The sequence below is a fragment of the Marmota monax genome, unplaced genomic scaffold (assembly GCF_021218885.2).
Source record: "Marmota monax isolate L192 unplaced genomic scaffold, Marmota_monax_Labrador192_F-V1.1 WCK01_AAM20220418_F8-fsc00004, whole genome shotgun sequence".
NCBI lineage: Eukaryota > Metazoa > Chordata > Mammalia > Rodentia > Sciuridae > Marmota > Marmota monax.
The window spans coordinates 9,453,500-9,466,179 of record NW_026692881.1 but is presented as its reverse complement, the minus strand read 5'-3'; the positions used below and the strand labels follow the sequence as shown (position 1 = coordinate 9,466,179).

The 12,680-nt window shown below is 40.6% G+C and overlaps 1 protein-coding gene across 2 annotated transcripts in view; it reads left to right on the top strand.

Annotated features, from left to right (window-relative positions):
* Nucleotides 1-5,395: 5,395 nt before the first annotated feature.
* Nucleotides 5,396-12,680, top strand: part of Ide (insulin degrading enzyme) — a 93,969-nt gene continuing 86,684 nt past the window's right edge. The window contains exon 1 of one of the 2 annotated variants that reach the window (XM_046450296.2): nucleotides 5,396-5,850. In XM_046450296.2, the coding sequence (XP_046306252.1) occupies nucleotides 5,753-5,850 (98 nt within the window). In that variant the 5' untranslated portion in view covers nucleotides 5,396-5,752. The remainder of the gene's footprint in view (nucleotides 5,851-12,680) is intronic. The other variant, XM_046450297.2, reaches the window with a different exon arrangement.

Below are 12,680 nucleotides of genomic sequence, written 5' to 3'. Positions count from 1 at the left end.
TAACGACATATCACCAGTTCTTTTTACTTTTTTTATTTTGAGACAATGTCTGGATAAATTGCCGAGGCTGGCCTCTAATTTGCAATCCTCCTGCCTCAACCTCCCAAATAGCTGGGATTATAGGGCATGTGCCACTGTGCCCACCTACCACTAACCTAACTTCTTAGGCTATAGATTGGTTTTGTCTGGCTTTCAATTTTATACAAATGGATCCATTCAATGGGTACTCTTTGGGGTCTGGTTTCTTGTCTTTCTGGCTCTACTGCTGAGCTATAACTCTAGCCCAATGCAATCTCTTTTTATTAATTCTTGTTGTCTTTTTTAGGAGTTTTCTTGAAGAAGGATATGCCTGCACCTACATATTGAAGTGTTGACCCTATATTTTCTTCTGCCACTTGTAGAGTTTCTGGCCTTAAATCTTTCTTTGATCCACTTTGAGTTGACTTGTACAGGGTAAAAGAGGTCAAGTTTCATCCCCACTCCCCACTGTGCTGATGGAACCCAGGGGTGCTTTACCACTGACTTATATTCCCTGACCTGTTTGTTTCTGAGACAGGATCCCTCTTAAGTTGCCTATACTGAGCCTGAACTTCAGTGCTTATTTCTCAGTCTCCCAGTACCTAGAGTTGCATGTCTGCACCACCATGCCCTACTCAAGTTTCATTCTTCTACATATGGATATTCAATTTTTCTAGCATCTGTTTTTGGACACTTTGCCAGGATCAGATAACTATCTGTATGGGTTTGTCTCTGGGTCTTCTATTTTATTCTATTTGTGCATATGTCTGTTTTTATGCTAGTACCATGCAGTTTTTATTACTGTATCTCTGCAGTATAATTTGAAGTTGGTAATTGTGATGCTTCCAGCATTGCTCTTATTGTTGAGAATTGCTTTGGCTATTCTGGATATTTTATTCTTCCACAAGAATTTTAGAACTTTTGGGGCTGGGGATGTGGCTCAAGCGGTAGTGCGCTCGCCTGGCATGCTCGATCCTCAGCACCACATACAAATAAAGATGTTGTGTCCGCTGAAAAACTAAAAAATAAAAATTAAAAAAAAAAGAATTTTAGAACTTTTTTCTAGAATGTCATTGGTATCTTGTGGAGACTGTATTGAATCAATATATTGTTTTTTGGTAATATGGCCATTTTTACAATATTATTCTGTCTATCCAAGAATTTTGTCCTTCAGTACTCTAAAATTTTCATTGTAGAAGTCTTTCCACCTCCTTTCCACCTCCTCCTTGGTTAGATTTATTCCTAGGTTTTTAAATTTTTGAGGCTATTGTGAATGGAATTATTTTCCTGATTTTTCAGTAGATTCATTGTTGGTGTGTATAAAAACTATTGATTTTTTTTATGTTGGTTTTGTACCCAGTTACTTTGCAGAATTTATCAGCCCTTGAAGTCTCTTTTTTTTTTTTAATTTTTTATTGTGGGTTGTTCAAAACATTACAAATTTCTTGACATATCATATTCTACACCCTTGAAGTCTCTGGTGGAGTTTTTTGGCTCTTCTAAGTATAGGATCATATGCATTTCTTTAATAAGTATGTTAGGCACATAGAAGACACAATGAGAAATAAGAAGACATTGGGAATGTCCTTTCTTTTGGAGAATTGTCTTCTTTCTATCTAGAAAAAGCTAAAGGGCATTGATTTTTAAAAAATATTTTATTAGTTGTTGGTGGCTCTTTATTTGTTTTTTATGTGGTGCTGAGAATCGAACCCAGTGCCTCACATATGCTAGGCAAGCACTGTACCACTGAGCCACAACCCCAGACCAGCATTGTTTCAGTGACTATCATAGGGTCATTTACCTATGCTCAGTTAAACACAGGTTGAAAAATGAAAACTAACTTTAAATTTCAATTCATTATCAATTCTCTTTTCTCTTTAGCTACTAGCACATTTTTTTTTGTTGTTGTTGTTCCAAGGATTGAACTCAGGGGCACTTAACCACTGAGGCATGTCCCAATTCTGTGTTTTATTTAGAGATAGGGTCTCACACAATTTCTTAGGGCCTTGCTAACTCTCTGAGGCTGGCTTTGAACTCATGATCCTCTTGCCTCAGCCTCCCAAGCTGGGATTACAGGCATGTGCCACCATGCCCAGCTGCGACAAAATTTTGATCTGATAGATTCAGAATTCTGGAGATTTTATTTATTTATTCATTTACTTATTTATTTTCAAGGTTGACAGTCTATGGTAATTGAGAGGAAATAGGCTGTAGCATATTAGGCAGATTGAGAGTCACCAGCAGCCAAAGTAAGGGGTTGTGCAAATAGCTGTGCTTAGGGCCCTCTCTGCCTCACATGGTGAAGAAAAGAAAAAGAAGGAGACCAAGTTCTAATTCAGATGAGAAAATGGTCCCTAGGATTATTTTCTATTTTATGTTTTTTTAGTGCTAAGGATCAAACCTAGGCCCTGCACATGTTAGGTAAGTGCTCTACTACACCCAACCCAGATTTAATTTTTGTCTTTTAAATTTATTCATTATTTATTTATTTATTTTTGCAGTACTGGGATTGAATTCCAGGGTGTTCTTCCACTGAGCTACATCCCCAGCCTTTTTATTTTTTTTATTTTGAAACAGGGTCTCACAAAGTTGCTGAGGCTGGCCTCAAATTTGAAATCCTGCACCAGTCTCCCAAATCACTGGGATTACTGACATAAGTCATAGTGCCTGGCTAGATTTACTTTTTTTAATTTTTAAAAATTAACTGATTAATTAATTTTTTGGTATCAGGAACTTAACCTAGGGACACTTAACCACTGAGCCACATCCCCAGCCCTTTCAATATTTTTATTTAGAGACAGGGTCTCACTAAGTTGCTTAGGGCCTCACTAAGTTGTTAAGGATGGCTTTGAACTCATGATCCTCCTGCCTCAGCCTCCTGAGCTGCTGGGATTACAGGAGTGTGCCACCAGGACAGGCTATTTATTTTTAACATATAACAAAATAGATTAGTTCAAAGGATGTTACTTTTATGAATGTTACCAATTAGGAAATAAGTGGCAATCTGCCATCACTGGATTTTGTTTTTTCCCCCTTCCAATTCATTAGGAACTCCTGAATCAGCTCTATAGTGGATTCTATTCTAACTGGGCTAATCAAAGGGACTTATAGCACAGATGAACCAGAAGCAATTTATATCTGTCTTAAAGTATGTTAGAATACTCATATTTCCAATTTTCTCATCTGGGGCAAGGAATGACTTCAGACCATTAGTATTTTCCACTTCTCAACTAGGTGTTAGGTGAGTGTGGGAAATTTTACACCCCAGATCCTCCCACTATCTACTTTTTATCATCACTCTGGGCTTACCTGAAATGGCACCTCCTCAGAGAGGCCTTTTCTGACCATCTCATTTAAAGTATCCCCCTACTGCATTGCTTCCTATTCCCTTATCCTGTTCTTCATTTTCTTCATATCATGTAGTCACTTACTTGATTATTATCTGTTTCTCCACCAAATAGCTGGAAGGTAAGTTCTATGAAGACAGGACCTTTTGTCTTTTTTGTCCATTGCCCTATCCTCAGCACTTTTACAATCAGAAGGCACTCAATAAATAGCTGTTCACTCAACAAATGAATGAATGAAAAAAGTCAGGTTTTGCAATCAGACAGTCTGGATTCAAATTATAATTCTACTATTTTTGAACAACTATAGGCAACTTATTTAATCTCTATGTCATGGCTTTCTCATCTCTGGCAAGTGGGGAATATCCTTTTTGAGGATGGTGGTGTGAAGATTAATGAAGGATCAATGTAAAATGCCTTACATATAGTCTTACATATAGTAGACTGTCACAACTGTTAGTTTCTATCTACATCCTCTTTATTGAGACTGTATCAATATTATACTTTTCTTATACAGTACATTTACTCCCACCAGAGGCAGAGTTATCACGAACTAATGAAGTTTAAATTTCAGGTACTGCACAAGCCCCAGACAGAGAGTAGAAGAGGAGAAGCTAGTTGCAGTTCTGGAGATGGAAGTTGCCATGCTGTATAGACTTTGTACCACTAAGCTAAACCCCAACCCTTTGGAAGCATTTGTACGTAAGCATTCCTTTCTTTCTTCCTGCCACACATCCGGCCCCTCTCCTTGGACAGTACTGGGAATTGAATTCATTTACCCAGTCCTTTATTTTTGAGACAGGGTCTCCCTAAGTTGACCCAACTGGCCTTGAACTTTTGATCCTCCTGCTTCAGCCTCCTGAGTAGCCCTGATTAGACATGTCTCTGTGTCCAGTATGTGTAAGCATTTCTAATAAATAACCTAAAGATATGTCAGACTTGAGCCATTAGTTGTGATTTATTTTCCCTTTCTAAATATTGTTGTTTCTTAAATTGGATTTAGTGTTTATTCTTTTTAAAATATTGTTTTATTGATAATTTTGTAGTTATAATTTCTATTCTATTTCTTAAGAAGATACCCCAAATTGTATGTTTCAGGACCTACAAAATTTAATCCACTCTTAACCCAACCCATTTATAGATTCCATTAAGTTAGCATTAAGTGCCTTCAGGGCGTCTGCATTAACACTCTCATAGTAGCTGCTCTGAGATGATTTTCTGGTCTGCAATGGGACTAGTAGGTCAACAGTTCTTAAAATCATGTGTTTGCAGTAATTTTTGTTTTACCCGTTTTCAGCTCAAGGTTAGACTTCAAGTTGAAGTACATTATAAAATAGGTCCCTGGGTATCTTATGAAGCATCAACTAGACTAAGAGATTCTCCCTTCTGAATTCCTATTTGAAGTAATAATAGGATTCAGAACACTGTGTTTGGCTACAGTGTTCAGTGGGCCTAGACACTTGAAAGTCCACAAGTCTGGGAATCACCATTCCTAACTTCACTCTTTCCTTAAAGACATCTCCAACCCTGTAAACTGTAATGGAATACCACCCAATCCATAACAACCATTAGATTATTTGTGGATGCAAAGTACCATGAAGCCCTCAGAGAAAAGTCTTGTCTTAAAACTAATGCCTTAAGTAGACTGACAGTAGTGGTATTTGTAGGGAGTAGTAATTTCTACTCTGGATTTGAAGGTCCACAAAGCCTTGTTTTGCTGAGGCCTGTCCAACCCCACCTTCCTCTTTGAAGAACTGCTAGCTTCCCCAGGATGGAAATTTAGCCCTGGGTTCTGGTCCCTCTCTCTCGTGGACCTCCTGTGGTTTGAATTCCCCTACTCCCTAGCTGGGTCAGGTCCTGGCGCGTCCGTGCTTTCGCGGCCCACGTTCCTTCCACACTCTAGAGGGAGCCCGAGGGCCTTGCGTCCGCCAAGGGTTCGTTTTCGGTGAGGCTGTGGTTCCCAAGGACTTCGTTCCAACACCTGCGGGGCCGCGTCCTCAGCCCATTGGGTGCCTCGGCAAACCTGCAGTGTGTGCCCTCACCGTATTCAAGAGCGCTCCACCCCACAGCCAGACTGATGCAACGGAGACGCCCTCGCAGGTGCGAAGGGTGTGACCTGCTGGGGCCCTCCCCGCCCAGGAAAGCCTGGTCGGTGGGCCTCCGAAGCTCCCCCGCCGAAATTCTGTCCCACCTGCCAGCCAGTTTGTACAAGGCTCGGTCGGTCCCCGCAGTCCCCTCCCTATCCGGCTCCAGGTAAAACCTGGAATGGAAACCTTCGGCCGCTCCCGGGAGGTGGCGCAGCGCAGAGGAGTGAGCATGCGCAGTACGCAGGGCCGGCTCTCAGCGCCAGAAGGAAGCGTTCGCCGTGATCCCAGCGGCTGCGCCGGGGTATGCGGTACCGGCTAACGTGGCTGCTGCACCCCGCGCTACCCAACACCTTCCGCTCCGTCCTTGGCTCCCGCCTGCCCCCCTCGGAGCGTCGCTGTGGGTAAGTGGACAGAGCGCTCGGGCCCTCGGGGCTCTCGGGTCCTGGTGGTTTGGCGCTCGGGTTGCAAAGTGGTGATTCAGCACTTAAAGCCGCCGCCGCCCCTCACGCTGCGGGTCCCGCCGGCCTGGGGCGCGGACGGCCGCGCTGAGGCCGCCCCAGGGCCCGGAAGGGCGGCTTGCCTGGCGGGAGCGAGGGCCCTGGCCAGGCGTTTAGGGCCTCTCTCCGGCGGCTAAGGGCAGACGGGGGCCACAAGTGCACGGGGCGCGGGGTCGAACCGAGTGCCCCCGGCCCACTCTCAGGAGCCGCGCCACTGTCGGGCAGTCTGCCTTCACGGGCCGGCAGCCTGAGGCGGACTCCTTTGCCATGAGGTGAAGGAATCTGGAGAGTCCGGGGAGACCGATGCTCACCCTGCTCTGAGCTTTTTCCCGTGCGGACTGTGTCCAGGACGAGGGAAATGCCCGCGCTCTGAACTGTGAAAGTTTGCCTCCCTCCGCGGTAGTGAGGAAACAGTGTTGAGTTTCCTGTCGAGGGAAATTTGGGAGCCGAAAGATACCTTGGGATCCTCCGCAACAGCTGTGTTGTTTTACACCTGAAACAACCGAGGCCTAGGGAGATTGTGTGATTGCCCCACGGTTGCAGAGATTGGGGTAAAACCAGGATTAGGACGCGGGTTTTTGGTCGTCCTCCGGTGGCGTGCTCCCTTCACTTCTGCGCTGCTCTGTGTGCACTACAAATTTTCAGTCTTGTAACGAACGATAAATACCCCTTACTGTGAGTAGAAGTAGATCAGTTCACCCTCCTGGCATTCATCAATAATATTTAGGACCAATAAATGCAGGGCACTGTGATAACACTGTTTAAGTATGTGGTCTGGCTTGGTTGGAATGTTTCATAGGCCATGAAAGTACAGCCAGCAGAAAAAAGAATGAGTTTGACAAGTGTCAGAAAATGGGCAGGATGGGCAGTGTGTACTTTAGGAGCATGGTGAGGGGCAGAGATAGATTAAGGGTCTAGGCTGTGCTTTGAAGGAATGGCACAGGTGGTGGAGTGTGGGCAGGTGTCGGTGTAGTCCAACCTGGGTGTGCAAGTAAGTATTTTGTGTTGGGAGGACAGTGAACAGATTAATTTAGTTGAAGCTTTAGAGAATTTCCCTGGGAACACAAGTCCTATATCATAAGAGTAAAACAGTGCTAACCTGGGCCTTGAATTTTAATTGGGATTTTCACCCCAATTAAGTAGTTGAAAAATAATGAGTATTAGGTAAGGCGTCATTAAGAATTTTGAGCTGGGGTGATCTAATGAAACCAGTAGTTTAGAAACTTTGGTGGCTATGTGCAGGATGTAAGGGAGTAAGAGAGTCCTGGGGCAGAGAAACCTGCCCATTGGGTCTTAGATTTTACTGCTTGAGCTCTGATGGGAGTAGCAATAATACTAAGATGGACTAATACAAATGAAGAATCTATAGAATTTGTTTTCCCTTCTCTATTCTCCACTGTGCCACTGAATCCTACTACATTTGAAAAGATCCCTGGACATAGAGAAGTGGCAGGCCCATTTAGCCTAGGCAGGGTGCCTCTTTCTGTCCTCTTCCAGATCAGAAAGCTTTCTTTTGTTCTAAATTAATTTATTGATAGACTAGGCTTTGCTCATATTGTCTCCAGCGTACAGAATTTGTAGTATGAAAGGAAGTATCTGTTTTAATAGTTTTATACAACTAAATGATTTGTATGTTCTAGTTATAATTAGATTTTGACTATGGCTTTCTCCCTCTGTGCTTCATTTTCATTGATGAAGTTCATGACATAGATTGACCAATCATACCTTCAAGTTAGGGTTCTCAGAGAAGGAATTTCAGAAGATTCAAAGCATAATGAATGAGATCAACCATCTAGAAAGCTGTCCTCTAAAGAAATGAGTGAGGGTATTAAGGAAAATACAGTTTTAATCAAAGGCATCAGGACATAGTTTTAGAAAGGAAAGCACCACATGACCAAATCTTTTTGCTGTTATTGTTGTAGATGGACACAGTACCTTTATTTTGTTTGTTTATGTGGTACTAAGGAACGAACTCAGTGCCCCACACATGCCCCACACATTCGAGGCAAGCGCTCTTCCACTAAGCCACAACCCCAGCCCTGCATGGTCAAATCTTAAGGAACTTAATCCTACTGTCCATAGTGGGAAGAATGTGTTAATGGAGATGACCACAAAGTGTTAATGGAGATGACAGGAAGAGCAGGGATTTAACCAATATCTGTTTGGCATGAGAGACTTATACCTCCTTTGCCAGTGTTTGAGCATCTATTTTCTGGTCTTATATCTTGAGAAAGAAATGTGTAAGATTAATTTATTTTAAAGATCTTCATCTGTTCAGCCACATTAGGTAAATTGGGATTGTGTAGAATTATTTGAATTGTTAAGGAAATACGGAGGTAATAGCCCATTCCCTGGCAACCACTTGAGATACCTGAGGATCAGTCTTCTGTCTCTCCATAATTTAATCCTTATCCTCACTGTCAGATTAATCCTACTAATATACTACTTTCCCCATGCCAGTATCTTGCTAAGACACCACCAATGGTTCTGCACTGCTTCAAGATCAAGTACACACTTTTTTTTTTCTTATAGTGCTGAGGATTGAACCCAGGGCTTTCTCGCACTATATCTCGGAGCTACATCCCCAGGTTTTTTGTTTTTGTTTTTGTTTTTAATGAATGATATCTTTTTATTTTTATGTACATAGAAATAATACCTTTATTTTTACTTATTTATTTTTTATGTGGTGCTGAGGATCTAACTCAGTGGTGACTCAGACATGCTAGGCAAGTCCTCTACCACTGAGCTACAACCCCAGCCCCATCCCCAGCTTTTTTTGAGACAGGGTCTCACTGAGTTACCCAGAATGACCTCAAACTTTCTGTCCTCTTGCCTCAGCCTACTGAATAGCTGGGTTTACAGGCATCCCCCACTGCATCCAGCTCAGAATCCAGATTTATTGACCCAGCATTTAAGCATTCTTTCTGTTTGCTGGCCCTAGCCTAACTTTTCAAACTAATTTTCCTCTTATCTTATCAGACTGACCAATTTGCTCTTTCCTGTATAGAACCTACTCATTCTCAGTTCTGGAATGCCTTTCCCTCTTTTTAAGACTAAATTCTTCCTTCTCTTTAGACCTTATGCAGACAGGACACACAGATATTTCCCTTTTCTAAATCTAATTACCCTTTTTTTTTTTTTTAATCTACTTTTGACCTCCATGGAAATTTTTCTTCTGAATTGCTTTTTTAAATTAAATACTGTTTTTGAGACCCATTCATGTAGATCTATGTTCATTGCTGAATGGAAGTTATATGTTAATGTAACATAGATTTTTTTTTTAAAAGAGAGAGAGAGAGAGAGAATTTTTTAATATTTATTTTTTAGTTTTCGGCAGACACAACATCTTTGTTTGTATGTGGTGCTGAGGCTCGAACCTGGGCCGCACGCATGCCAGGAGAGCGCGCTACCGCTTGAGCCACATCCCCAGCCCCTGTACCATAGATTTTTGACTATGGCTTTCTCCCTCTGCTCTTCATTTTCATTGATGAAGTTCATGACATAGATTGACCAATCATAGCTTCAAGATAAGGTTTTAAAAAATATCTTTATTTTTATTTATTTATTTTTATTTGGTGCTGAGGATTGAACCCAGGGCCTCACATGTTTGAGCAAGTGCTCTACCACTGAGCTAGAACCCCAGCCCCGCTAGCCACATTTTAAGACTCATATGGCTTAGTGGATACCATATGGAATAGGGCAGATGTAGAACATATTCATTATCACAGAAATTCTTTGAGGTAGACCTGATATGTGTCCTGAGCCTTTCCTTAGTTAATACACTTCCCATCCGACCTTTCCCCTTGGATGTTTAGTATATATGTTATTTATGTTATTTTTTGTTTTGCTTTTACTGGGGATTAAACCCAAAGACGTTTAACCAGTGAGCTGCATCCCCAGCCCTTTTTTTTTTGAGAGAGAGAGAGAATTTTTTAATATTTATTTTTTAGTTTTTCGGCAGACACAACATCTTTGTTTGTATGTGGTGCTGAGGATTGAACCCAGGCCGCACGCATGCCAGGTGAGCACGCTACCGTTTGAGCCACATCCCCAGCACCCCCAACCCTTTTTGTATTTTATTTAGAGACAGGGTCTGGCTAAGTTGTTGAACTTGTGATCTTCCTGTCTCAGCTTCTTGAACTACTGGGTCAATATATATATTTTAAACTTATCACTTGTAAAATACACCTATCTCTTTCTCTCCCCTCTCCACCCACCTCTCTATATAAACAGATAAGTATATATATTCCTCCCCTCCCCCTCTCTTCCTCTGGTGAGCCTTGCACATACTAGGCAAGCACTTTACACTATTATGTCCCCAGCTGAGAAATAGATTTTTGAGATATATTGCTTAACCTTGTGACTATAGTTAGTATATGTATGTTTCCAAATTGCTAAGAAAGTAAAATTTAGATGTTCTCACTACAAAATATAATTGTTATTTTTCAATTAAAAAATGTAGGACAAAACAAAATAGAGGAACAACAAATGAGAGAGGGAGGAAGAGAAGGGGAAAGAAAATTAGCATTGATACATTACTACCATTTAAACCTCAGATCGGTTGCCCCAGTGTGTTGTCTTCAGTTGCTTAAGTCTTCTCAAATTGGAACATTTCCAGTCTTTCCTTTCATGACCTTGACTCTTGGAATTTAGACTAGTTACTTTGTAGAATGTCCCTAATGTGGGCTTGTCTGATTAATTATTCATCATGATTAATTACAGGTTATTTAATTTTGGCATGAATATCACAGAAATGATGCTGTGTTCTCATTGCATCCTTTCAGGTGGCCATCAATTTTGATATGTCTCTTTATTGACAGTATTTATTTGGATCAGTTTAAGATAGTTCATCCAAGGCTTTTTCACTCTAAAGTTAAACTTTTCTCCTTTGTTATAAGTATCTTTTGGGGAAGTACTTTAAAACTATTGAAATGTAATGTTCCTCATCAAACTATTAACTTTTTCATCTTATTTATCTATGTCATGTATTTATGATGTCCTATTTTATAGAGTTTTAATTAAAAATTCATTGTCAGGCTGGGGTTGTATCTCAGTGGAAGAGCACTTGCCTAACGTGTGTGAGGCACTGGATTCAAATTCTCAGCATCACATACAAATAAATAAAATAAAAGATCCATCAACAACTAAAAAATATTTTTAAATATTAAAAGAATATATATTGTTATTGTTTAGTCTAATACTCAAATTGTCCCAAGTATAGGCATTGGGAGCCTTCTAACAGTGGCTTCTGTCCATTTAACATTCTTTTAGCACTTAATTTTTAGAGAATAAAATCTAGAAACCAAGTTCTGCGTGCTAGGCGTACTCATTGCTGTTTAGGGAAGAAGAGAAGATTTGAGGACCCAGACCCTCTTAGTAGACAGAACTAATAATAGACAGAACTAGGAAATATGTGTATGTAAATAAATAAGTATTGTGTGTATGCGCGCACGTGTATATGTGTGTGTGTATGAAGATATGTGTCTGTGTATATTTATTTAAAAGAATTTTTTTAAATTGTAGATGGACACAATATCTTTCTTTTTATTTGCTTATTATTTTTTTTTTTTTAAGAGAGAGAGAATCTTTTTTGTAGATGGACACAGCACAATGCCTTTATTTTTATGTGTTGTTGAGAATCGAACCCGGGTCCGCCCATGCTAGGCGAACGCTCTACCGCTGAGCCACAATCCCAGCCCGATTTGCTTATTTTTATGTGGTGCTGGGGAGCGAACCCAGGGCCTCAGGCCTCAGGCCTCAGGCGTGCAAGGCAAACACTCTACCACTGAGCTACAGCCCCAGTCCCCTGTGTATATTTATTCATGTACACACTTGTGTGTACATATTTGTGAATGTGAGTTTAAATACATAAATACACAGACAAGTTTTATATTTATTTCTGTATCTGCCTATATATATTGAAAACCAAAACTTCATGGTTCATTTTAGCTTGTGTCCTTTCTATATGTTTAACTCTGAGGACCCTGGTTCTCATTATCCTTACTACATAACACTTATTTAATGCACTACCCCCAAGTGTGACCAGTATCTCTTCACTGCTGCCATCCTCTTGCTTTTGAAGTTGCTTTTCATGTTGTCACCCCACATCAGGCTGCTTCATAAAGTGATGACTCTATTGATTGATTCTGTTTAAGCTTTTTGACTTGGGACTATTCTCTTGCAAATCCATATGGAAATACACCTTATTCTACTCAGGCTTTGACTACCATGTTGGACCACCAGGGGGCAAGAATACTCTCCTCATTTTATTAAGGAAGGCAGATATTTCAAAACTTGTATCGTGTGTTTTAAATATTCTTTAAGATGATAAATAGAGTTGAGTACAGGGCCTAGCTTTATATGTTGTCTACAGAATTCAGGGAACAGAGTGATGGAGAAAAGGATGAGTAGCATTATACTAAAAAAAACTTAGTATCTTGCCTTTTTCCTCAGGTATGCTGGTTGGTGGCTATAAAACAGGTGCTATGATGAGTGGGAACTCCTTGGACTTACATTTGTAACCATTTATGTAAGAAAAGTATTAATGTATAAATACATTTTCTAGAAAGAGATACATTAAGAACGTTTATCTCCGGTGTTGAAAACTAGGTGATTTGTATTTCCTTCCTTATAGTTGTTTTTTCCCCCCCTAAAGCTTTATCTGCAACTGGCATAGATAACTTTGTTTATTATATGGAATTATAAAATAAAGGAAGTTAAAAAGAAAACCAAAT